The sequence below is a fragment of the Oncorhynchus mykiss genome, chromosome 28, assembly GCF_057628025.1.
Source record: "Oncorhynchus mykiss isolate SJ-2025 chromosome 28, ASM5762802v1, whole genome shotgun sequence".
Lineage (NCBI taxonomy): Eukaryota > Metazoa > Chordata > Actinopteri > Salmoniformes > Salmonidae > Oncorhynchus > Oncorhynchus mykiss.
Genome location: NC_143049.1, coordinates 2,380,410 through 2,392,500, shown reverse-complemented (window position 1 = coordinate 2,392,500; position 12,091 = coordinate 2,380,410). Strand labels below are relative to the sequence as shown.

The 12,091-nt window shown below is 43.0% G+C and overlaps 1 protein-coding gene across 1 annotated transcript in view; it reads left to right on the top strand.

Moving 5' to 3' along the window:
- The window catches only part of LOC110508322 (kin of IRRE-like protein 1), a 110,358-nt gene that overhangs the window by 56,820 nt on the left and 41,447 nt on the right, over positions 1 to 12,091 (top strand). The window contains exons 3-4 of the mRNA XM_021588756.3: positions 3,778 to 3,927; positions 5,449 to 5,606. Coding sequence (XP_021444431.3) covers positions 3,778 to 3,927; positions 5,449 to 5,606 — 308 coding nt within the window. The remainder of the gene's footprint in view (positions 1 to 3,777; positions 3,928 to 5,448; positions 5,607 to 12,091) is intronic.

The window sequence follows — 12,091 nt, the reverse complement described above, 5'->3', positions numbered from 1 at the left end:
TCTGTCTGTCTGTCTGTCTGGCTGGCTGTCTGTCTGTCTGTCTGTCTTTCTTTCTGTCTGTCTGTCTGTCTGTCTGTCTGTCTGTCTGTCTGTCTGTCTGTCTGTCTGTCTGTCTGTCTGTCTGTCCTTGCTCCCCAGATTCAAAATGGAGCATAGCATTGCAGTGTCATACACAGACACACATGAAGAAGATGAAAGCAGACATACAGTATATGTGTTTATGTGCACATGCACACTCAAGCACGCACATACACACACACTGATCCTCTGATTCATGCACACCTGCGCTGCTTCATTGTGCTCCTTGGTGTTCACCTCTCTGGTGGTTGCTATGCTGCTGGTTCTTCTGGTTGCTATGCTGCTGGTAGGTGGAGGCAGGCAAAGATGATGTAATCTGGACCAATACTTTTGTCCCCTTCAGAATCCAAATCGATGATGTCATAATTCGGTGGTGCTTCTAGACTCCTGGTCTGCCCCCGAGTGGATGGAATACACCATGCATGGTGTGATGAGATATTGTCCTTTTCTCAATTATATTTCATCGACTCTTCTCCTCCCATCTTCTCCTCCTTTTGAAAACATCAGAGGGAAGCGAGCGGAAGAGGCAGGGAGGATGCGCGCGGAGAGAACGGCTTTTTACCTAATTGAGAAAAGTCCATTGAGTCAGTTTTGCATTGTGTTTGTCTGTCTATGCGTTTGAATTCCAAATGTGTGTTCATTCTCTGAGATTCATGGCGTGCCGCTATTTTCATAGGTCTACATTTGAATATATTTATATTCTACGGTATGTAAATGTGTGTACGACTGGTACGTGTCTGACTCTGTCTCTGTGTGTGTGTGTGTGTGTGTGCGTGTGCGTGCGTGCGTGCGTACGCATGTGTCTTCCAGCCGGGCCTAGGTACCATGAGCTGTGGGTGTATGTATGAGTGCGTGTGTCTTACTCTGTGTGTACACCTGTCTCTCTCTCACACCCTCTCTCTCTCTCTCTTATCTCTCTCTTTCTCTCTCACACCCTCTCTCACTGTCTCTCTCTCTCTCACACCCTCTCTCTCTCTCTCTCTCTCTCTCTCTCACTCTCTCTCTCTCTCCCTGTCTCCCTGTCTCTCTCTCTCACACCCTCTCTCTCTCTCTCTCTCTATCTCTCTCTCTCTCTCTCTCCCTGTCTCCCTGTCTCTCTCTCTCTCGCTCCCTCTCTCGCTCTCTGCTTTGTCTCTGCGTCTTTCAGCTGGGCCTAAGTACCGTAAGCTGTGGGTGTATGTACACTGTATGCATACTGTATGTGTATGCGACTCTGTCTGACACTGTCTGTGTGTGTGTTGTGTGTGTACATGTACCTATCTGTGTGTATGTGTGTGTACGTCTATCCGACTTTCTGTCTCCCTCTGTGTCTCAGCAGGTGTGCTGTGGGTACGTCTCTCTCTCTCACTCTCACTGCCTGTCTGTCTTTCTCTCTCTCTCTCTCTCTCTCTCTGTCTGTCTGTCTGTCTGTCTTTCTCTCTCTCTCTCTCTCTCTCTGTCTGTCTGTCTGTCCGTCTGTATGTCCGCCCGCCCGCCCACCCGTCCGTCCGTCTGTCTCTCTCTCTCTCTCTCTCTCTCTCTCTCTCTCTCAATTCAATTCAAGGGGCTTTATTGGCATGGGAAACATGTGTTAACATTGCCAAAGCAAGTGAGGTAGATAATATACAAAAGTGAAATAAACAGTAAAAATCAACAGTAAAAATTACACATACAGAAGTTTCAAAACAATAAATTCATTACAAATGTCATTACAAATGTAATGTCCTTGGTACTGTGTGTTCCGGGTACATGTCTCTCTCTTCCTCTCTCTTCCAGCTGGTCCTAGGTACTGTGTGTTCCGGGTACATGTCTCTCTCTTCCTCTCTCTTCCAGCTGGTCCTAGGTACTGTGTGTTCCGGGTACATGTCTCTCTCTTCCTCTCTCTTCCAGCTGGTCCTAGGTACTGTGTGTTCCGGGTACATGTCTCTCTCTTCCTCTCTCTTCCAGCTGGTCCTAGGTACTGTGTGCGGAAAGTATTCAGAAGCCCTTGACTTTTTCCACATTTTGTTACGTTACAGCCTTATTCTAAAATGTATAAAAAAATATTTAAAAAACTCAGCAATCTACACACAATACCCCATAATGACAAAAAGCGAAAAGAGGCTTTTCAATTTTTTTGCTAATGTATAAAATAAATAAAATACAGAAATATCTTATTTACATACAATTTCAGACCCTTTGCTATGAGACTAGAAATTGAGCTCAGGTGCATCCTGTTTTCATTGATCATCCTTGAGATGTTTCTACAACTTGATTGGTCCACCTGTGGTAAATTCAATTAAATTGGACATGATTTGGAAAGGCACAGACCTGTCTATATAAGGTCCCATAGTTGACACTGCATGTCAGGGCAAAAACCAAGCCATTATGTCGAAGGAATTGTCCGCAATGTCCCGAAACAATAGCATTGAAGCATTGAAGGTCCCCAAGAACACAGTGGCCTCCAGCATTCTTAAATGGAAGAAGTTTGGACCCACCAAGACTCTTCCTAGAGCTGGCTGCCCGGCCAAACTGAGGCATCGGGGGACAAAGGCCTTGGTCAGGGAGGTGACCAAGAACCCCATGGTTACTCTGACAGCTCTAGAGTTACTCTGTGGAGATGGGAGAACCTTCCAGAAGGACAACCAACTCTGCAGCACTCCACCAATCAGGCCTTTATGATAGAGTGGAAAGACAGAAGCTACTCCTCAGTAAAAGCCATATGACAGCCCACTTGGAGTTTGCCAAAAGAGCCCCTAAAGACTCTCAGACCAAGAGAAACCAGATTCTCTGTTCTGATGAAACAAAGATTGAACTCTTTTTGCCAAGCGTCACGTCTGGAGGAAACTTAGGATGAGCAAAGTACAGAGAGCAAAGTACAGAGAGATCCTTTATGAAAACCTGCTCCAGACCACTCAGGACCTCAGACTGGGACAAAGGTTCACCTTGCAACAGGACAACAACCCTAAGCACACAGCCAAGACATCACAGGACTGGCTTCAGGACAAGTCTCTGAATGTCCTTGAGTGGCACAGCCAGAGCCCGGACATCAGTCAGGAAGTTAAAGCTTGGTCGCAAATGGGTCAATCCAAATGGACAATGACCCCAAGCATACTTCCAAAGTTGTGGCAAAATGGCTTAAGGACAACAAAGTAAAGGTATTGGAGTGGCCATCACAAAGCCCTGACCTCAATCCTATAGAATATTTGTGGGCAGAACTGAAAAGGTGCGAGCAAGGAGGCCTACAAACCTGACTCAGTTACACCAGCTCTGTCAGGATGAGTGGGCCAAAATTCACCCAACTTATTGTGGGACGCTTGTGGAAGGCTACCCAAAACGTTTTACCCAAGTTAAACAATTTAAAGCGGTCAATCTAAAAAGATGCATGCAAAGTGAGGGCTGCTCTTGGGGCCATCAGCCTTGGGGCCAATGTGGAACTCATCGGCCCAATTAGGGCAGCCTACGTGAGCATGTTTGTTGTAAAAAGATGTTATTTCTTATTTCGTTCAAAGTGAGGGCTGCCGTCACCAGATATGGGCTTGCCACACTGGGCCACACTGGGCCACACTGGGCCACACTGGGCAAATGCCTTGGGGTTCAATGTGGAGCCGATGAGCAAAGGTATGTTCGCCCAATGTGGGAAGCCTAGGTGAGGCCAATATTTTAGTCCGCATTGGGCTCACATCATGCCATTGTGGACATGTTTGCTGGGATATGTGTCTGACTCTCTCTCTCGCTCAGCCTGGCCCAGGTACCGTGTGCTGCGGGTGATAGACGTGGGCCAGTATAACCTGGAGATCTCTGCAGCAGAGCTGACCGATGACTCCCTGTATGAGTGCCAGGCCACAGAGGCTGCCCTACGCTCCCGGAGAGCTAAACTCACCGTCCTCAGTGAGTATCTATCTGTCTGTCAGGAATGTGTGTGTCCAGTGCAGTGTGGACTGTATAAGCAGATTGTGTGTGTGTCCAGAGCAGTGTGTGACTGTGTGTTCAGCAGAGTACGCGATCGTAGCTGGAGCGGAGCTTATCCAATTTGACTGGAGCATAGAGCGTTATTGGACAAGTCAGCCTTCTCGCCCGCTCCAATTTCACTCCAGTAGCCCTCAGTTCACGAGCTCAGGGCATGCCCGGCCCAGCATGCATTTGTAGTCTACTTTCTTTAGCTACTGTTATGGAGTTTGCTAAATATTTTCATAAAGAAACTGATATAAAATACAGGTGCAAAATCAAGGTGACTTACAAAGATGAGGACCAAGAGCAAGAGAGGGAGTGTTGTGATGTATGTCCACAACTAAAGAATCATTGTGGAATCTGAAAAGTCACTTATCCCAAAAGCATGATGGTGTAACCTACTAATTATGTGCACATGCTAAAAGAAAGGAACGAGGTGGGTGGCTAATTAAGTGTGTCATTGTAGCAAAGTATTTATAAACTAAAAATCTGATCTCTTAAAGTGTTCATTCATTTTTGTTATGTTATCTATACAATAGGCCATAATAGATTTTTGCCCAATAGGACTGGCAACTTTCAAGCATTCCTTTTGATTGGGTTATTTTGCCTAAAAACCATTAGACCTACCTATAGAAAAATAAAAAAACAACTCTGCATCTCTGCCCAGCCTGGCAAGAGTGGCCAAAAGGATGTTTAGCATCCCCAGTGGCTCTGCAAGTGTGGAGAGGATATTCTCTGCTGCTGGTTGGCTCTCCAGTCACCATCGCATGAGCCTGAAACCACAGACTGGGCAAACTGGTGTTTCTAAAAATGAATTCAAAGGCACTGTAGACAAAGCCAAATAAGGCATTTAAAAAATGTTTTCATTTGAAGTAAGTCACAGCATATATGAGCAATTTATAGACTAGAATGATTTAATACAACAAAATGTTGTTTACATGCTGAGCACTTCATGTCCCTGACTCCCTACCAGCCTAGTGTGTCACACTCGCAAATGCTAGTTATTTCTTTGTAGGCTATAGCCTTGAAATAATTGAAATAATATAGCCTAAATAATTCATTTTAACTCCCTGTCTGGCTCCTGACCTATTTAGATTGTTTATATGCTGTTTAATATGACATGTAGCCAACTTGAAATGATGTGCTATTCTTACATTGACCTTTTCATGTTGATTCAAACCATATGGTTTGGTTTCAATACTTCAAAACAACATGGTAGGTCCAGGTAGTCACAACAATAGATGGGTGTTGGTTCAATGGTGATTTGAATGAATGGAGCGACTTTGGAGCAGCAGTTTCTCTTTTCTTTGAGCGGGGACGATTTTTAGCGACGCGGTTGGAAAGGATGTGAATTTACGACTGCTCAACTCCGCTCACATACTCTGGTATAAAGAGTGTGTGTCCAGTGCAGTGTGTATATGCAGTGTGTTTGTCTAGTACACTGCATGTGTTGTCCTACAGTCCCTCCCGATGACCCAGTGATCGAGGGCTTTCCAGAGATCCTGCTGAGAGCCAATGTCTCCTATAACCTGAGCTGTGTGTCCCGCGGGGCCAAGCCACTGGGCATCATCGAGTGGAAACGGGACGGGGTGGCCCTGGAGGGAGCCTTCAGCACCACCGTGAGTTACATACAGACACAGCGGCATGTACACCGATGCATGTTGCCATATTGTATCACTAAATACACCTGTAGTTGGCTCCACCCTGTCCTCCTCTTTCTTTCTTTTTAAATGTTTTGTTTTTATTTCTCTCTCTCTCTCTCGCATTCTGACCTTTATTTTCCTTTGTTTTGTCTTTATTTAGTATGGTCAGGGCGTGAGTTGGGGTGGGCAGTCTATGTTTTGCGTTTCTATGTTTAGGTTTCTGTTTCGGGCTAGTATGGTTCTCAATCAGAGGCAGGTGTCGTTAGTTGTCTCTGATTGAGAATCATACTTAGGTTGCCTGGGTTTCACTGTTGGGTTGTGGGTGTTTGTTTCCGTGTCTGTCACCACACGGGACTGTTTCGGTTTGGTTTTCGTTCATGGTCACATTTATTGTTTTGTAGTTCTTAGTGTTTAGTTTATCAAACGAAGAGGAGGAAATCTGCCTTTACACTCTTTCTCTCTTTCTCTTTCTCTTTCTCTTTCTTTCTCTCTCTCTCTCTCTCTCTCTCCCTCCCTCCCTCACTCTCAATTCAATTTCAATTTAAGGGCTTTATTGGCATGGGAAACATATGCTAACATTGCCAAAGCAAGTGAAGTAGATAATAAACAAAAGTGACATAAACAATATAAATTTATATTAGACTAACAAAAGTTCCAAAAGAATAAAGACATTTCAAATGTCATATTATGTCTATATCCAGTATTGTAATGATGTGCAAATAGTTCAAGTACAAAAGAGAAAATAAATAAACATAGAAATGGGTTGTATTTACAATTTTTTAAATGTATTTTTATATTTCACCTTTATTTAACCAGGTAGACCAGTTGAGAACAAGTTCTCATTTACAACTGCGACCTGGCCAAGATAAAGCAATGCAGTGCGACACAAACAACAACACAGAGTTACACATGGAATAAACAAACGTACAGTCAATAACACAATAGAAAAAGTCTATATACAGTGTGTGCAAATGGCGTGTGGCAGTAAGGCAATAAATATACCATAGTAGTGAAGTAATTACAATTTAGCAAATTAACAGTGGAGTGATAGATGTGCAGATGATGATGTGCAAGTAGAAATACTGGTGTGCAAAAGAGCAAAAAAGTAAATAAAAACAACATGGGGATGAAGTAGGTAGATTGGATGGGCTATTTACAAATGGGCTGTATACAGTTGCAGCAATCGTGTAAACTGCTCAGATAGCTGATGCTTAAAGTTAGTGTGGGAGATAAAGGCGGCCTGAAGGAGGTGTTGGCTTTAGGGATGACCAGTGGGATATACCTGCTGGAGCGCGTGCTACGGGTGGTTGTTGTTATGGTGACCAGTGAGCTGAGATAAGGCGGGGCTTTACCTAGCAAAGACATATAGATGACCTGGAGCTAGTGGGTCTGGCGACGAATATGTAGTGAGGGCCAGCCGACGAGAGCATACGGGTCGCAGTGGATATTTTGTAAATGATATCGCCGAAGTCGAGGATCGGTAGGATAGTCAGTTTTACGAGGGTATGTTTGGCAGCGTGAGTGAAGGAGGCTTTGTTGCAAAATAGGAAGCCAATTCTAGATTTACTTTTGGACTGGAGATGTTTAATATGAGTCTGTTTGTTCTTCAGTGGTTGCCCTTTTCTTGTGGCAACAGGTCACACATATTGCTGCTGTGATTGCACATCAATATTTCACCCAATAGATATGGGAGTTCATCAAAATTGGATTTGTTTTCGAATTCTTTGTGGGTCTGTGTAATATGTGTCTATGGTCACACATTTGGAAGGAGGTTAGGAAGTGCAGCTCAGTTTCCTCCTCATTTTGTGGGCAGTGTGCACATAGCCTGTCTTCTTTTGAGAGCCAGGTCTGCCTACGGCGGCCTTTCTCAATAGCAAGGCAATACTCACTGAATACATATATCTTTCTTTAATTTTTGGTCAGTCACAGTGGTTAGGTATTCTGCCATAGTGTATTCTGCCATAGTGTATTCAAATAGCATTCCAGGTTGCTCAGTTTTTTTGTTCATTCTTTCCAATGTGTCTTTTTGTTTTCTCATGATTTGGTTGGGTCTAATTGTGTTGCTGTCCTGGAGCTCTGTGTAGTCTGTGTGTTTGTGAACAGAGCCCAAGGCCCATCAACTACAGTTTCATCTGTCTGTAGGTGATGGCTTTGTTATGGAAGGTTTGGGAATCGCTTCCTTTTAGGTGGTTGTAGAATTTAACAGCTATTTTCTGGTGGGTGTCGGCCTAATTAGTGGGTGTCGGCCTAATTCTGCTCTGCATGCATTATTTGTTTTACGTTGTACATGGAGGATGTTATTGCAGAATTCTGCATGCAGAGTCTCAATTTGGTGTTTGTCCCATTTAATGAGCGGTGAGCAGACCCCAGACCTCACAACCATAATGGGCAATGGGTTCTATAACTGATTCAAGTATTTTTTTGCCAGATCCTAATTGGTTTGTCGAATTTTATGTTCGTTTGATGGCATAGAAGGCCCTTCTTGCCTTGTCTCAGATCTTTCACAGCTTTGTGGAAGCTACCTGTGGCGCTGATGTTTAGGCCAAGATATGTATAGTTTTAATTCAAATTTGATGTCACATGCGCCGAATACAGTAGGTGTAGACCTTAAAAGTAACACAATAAAATCACAGTAATGAGGCTATATACAGTAAGGGAATACCCCCCTGAAATGGACACAAATGAATGGCAAAATATTGGCATTGGACAAACCATATACACGATGTCCAATACCACCCAGTTGATTCGTGCAAAGTTGATGGCAAATGCCATATGGCAAGTGCCAGTTGTAACACTTCAAAAATCCGACAGGGGGCGACTGCGCTCCACCGGGGTTTTTCATATTGGAAATGCAACCCAAGTCAACATCCAAAAGCAACATTTTGAAAAAATGATTTTTTTGTCAAAAACTTATCACCCCTTAAAGTGCTTTCTGGACCGTTTTTCGAAATTCTTTCGATTTTTTTTTGGTCAATTACACATGTGTAAGAACTGTATGAATATACTTTAGTCATATTTTATTATCATAATTTTTTTTTTTTTTTACTTGTGCTTAGTCCATTTGCAATATGATTTAATATGAAGTCAAAAGTCGAAAATGTGAACTTTAAAAAAAAAACGTATCACCCTCGTAAAAAAGTGCTTTCTGGACCGTTTTTCGAAATTGTTTCGATTTTAAGTCAATTACTGTATGAATATACTTTTGTAAAATGTTATTATCATAATTTTTTTTTTTTTTTTTACTTGTGCATAAGGAATATGATTTGTCCATTTGCAATATGATTTCATAGGAAGTCAAAAGTCTATTTTTTTGGGGGCCAAAATTGACTGAACTGATGAACTCGGGATGGCCGGGCAGTGATAGTTGTTCATTTCCATCACTCGTTGTGTTGATTTCATCATGTCCATTTGGTGATGTTTTTTTCACTATTGAATCATATTGCAAATGCACGTGCATTTGCAATATGTTTCAATGGGCATTTACCATCACGAATTTGGCATGCTCAAAGATCCTGCAGAAATGCAAAATTGACTGGCCTGATGAACACAGGATGGCCGGGCAGTGATTCTGGTTCATCTCAATCGCTCGTTAGGGTTGATTTCAGAATGTCCATTTGGTGTTGTTTTTTCACTATAGAATCATATTGCAAATGCACGTGCATTGTTGTGCAACTGGTAACCCAAAAATAAAAATATGGTGATTTCATTATGTCCATTTGTTTATGTTTCCTTACTTTTGTAAAGTCACTGTGCATTTGCAATATGGTTCAATGGGCAAGTACCATCACGAATTTGTCATGCTATAAAAATCCTGCAGGAATGTGAAATTGACTGGCCCGATGAACTCGGGATGGCTGGGCAGTGATTCTGGTTCATCTCAATCGCTCGTTAGGGTTGATTTCAGAATGTCACTTTGGTGATGTTTTTTCACTATAGAATCATATTGCAAATGCACGTGCATTGTTGTGCAACTGGTAACCCAAAAATAAAAATATGGTTGTAAATGCATTTACCGGGACTCCTATTGTCCATGCCCGCTATGGGAGTACCCTACTACGGCCCTCTATCCATGGGGGCCGTCCTGAGTGCTTTATGGACAGTTTAAAATATGACGATGGATGCAGATTGTGATTTTCCTCCGTGCAACTGGTGATCTGAAATGTGCATCTGGTAACCCAAAAATGTAAATACTGTTTTAAATACATTTACCGGTACTCCTGTCATCCATGCCCGCTATGGGAGTACCCTACTACGGCCCTCTATCAGTGGGGGCCGTCCTGAGTGCTTTATGGACTGTTTAAAATATTCTGATGGATACGCATTGTTTTAATGATTTCATTATGTCCATTTGTTTATGTTTTCTTATTTTTTCAAAGTCACTGTGCATTTGCAATATGTTTTAATGGGCAGGTACCATCACGAGTTTGTCATGCTATAAAAATCCTGCAGGAATGTGAAATTGACTGGCCCGATGAACTCGGGATGGCTTTGCAGTGATTCTGGTTCATCTCAATCGCTCGTTAGGGTAGATTTCAGAATGTCACTTTGGTGATGGTACCTCACTGTTTAAACATATTGCAAATGGACAAGAGTCAAGTGGACAAGAGTCCATCAGTCAATTAGATATCATTCTGACACCAAACTGATAAAAACTGACACCAAACCAACTTTTTCCAACTCGTTTAGTAGCCAACTATTACATACTTCAGAGCTGGCCCAAAATTCACAACGCCTTCGGTTCAAACCATAAAAAAAAACATAACACGTAGTTACGTTCTAGCTGCGTGTCCATTTCTTATGTTATGTGTTGGCCTAGCTGAGGCGACCCCGAATCCCAAGTTTTGGCTCGATAGGTCATTTGGTGTCTGAGAAAAACCCTAATTGGTGCTGAAAATCCACTTTTTTTCCATGACTTGCTACGGGGTCCTTGAATGAGCTATCGGACAGAAACATTGGGGTCCGTCTCTATGGGCTGAGCCGGTTTCAATGCACCTAGTCTTGCGTCTCTGAGACTTTTCTAAATGTCATTTTTGTAATGGTCAAAATGAATTGAAGTCATTGCAAATGTACAAGGCTGTTTCTCGGTCCGAGAACCTTCTAGAGCCACCTAACTCACCACGCACTATTGACATGAGGTCTAGAACAGGATTCTAAAGTTTCGGAACTCCAGGTCTGACGGTTCTTTAAAAGTTCCAACAAGGTTAACTAATGCAGGCAGTGTATGTCTCTACGCACCCCAATGGGTCCCTCCTTCCAAGCTGTGTGTGTGAGTGATTTAGTTTTCCTTTGAAATTTTATGGGAATAATGACTGATTTACAGTTCATGGGGGTTGCCTAATCACACATATGAAGTTTTGGAAAGATCAGACTTTTTTAACCCCTGGAAACAGCCCCTGAGACACCAATTATGGCACTTCCGGTTGGCACAGGAAGCTTAGAATCAACACAGGTAGACCTCATAGTGGCCTGATGGACTGGTACAGAAGACAGGTTCATACGGCATTCATAACCCATATAGGCTTCAGGTTGAATTTAGGAGTGCAGGCAATGTATTCCTATGGGGATAGAAGTCAATGCAAACTGTTTGACGTAAACACCTTCTTTTAACTATTAAGGGTTAATGCCACACGGTCAAGGTTAGGCTTGCACGGATCGGGAGGACCTTAGGAACATTCCTGTGGTGGAATTTTTCTTTTCACCCTAACGGTTCTCTCACTGTCACCCAAAATCAAATGACGTTGTGGGGCAGGCTTCATTTTGGGCCTACTATTCTAATGGTCGCTGTGCTTAGACCGAGCGAGCTACGGTCAAGCGGGATATCTCGTTGAACTCGGCACGGCCTAGGGATTATGGTAATGCCATTGCCTAGTCTCTGTGTCTTTAAGCACCGCACTTTGTCACTCCATCCTTCCTGTGTGTGAGTGAGGGAGCTTTTCTTTGACATCTGTTGGGAGAAATGACTGATTTACTGTTCAGAAGGGTTACCTAGTCACACATGAAGTTTTGGAGAGATGTGACTTTTTTAACCCTTCGAAACAGACAGTGTGACCCAATTATAGGCACTTTCGGTTGGCACAGGAAGCTATAGGTAAACACATGTCTTGACTGAGGTAGCCTCTTACAGAATCCTGAGTTTTAAGTCTTTACGTTAGGAATTGACTGATCTACACAGGGTTGAATGCACTATGTCTATCAAACTGCAGGCAGGGTATGGGTATACACTTTTAGGGTGATTTTAACCACTTCCGGTTGCTCCAGGAAGCTTTGAATCGACACAGGTAGACCTCATGGTGGCCTGATGGACTGTCATCGAAGACAGGTTCATAAGGCATTCATAACTCACATAGGCCTGAGGTTGAAATTAGGGGTGCAGGCAATGTATTCCTATGGGGAGAGAAGTCATTGTAATCTGTGAGATCAAAAAACCCTGTTTTACTGTTAAGGGTTAATGCCACACGGTC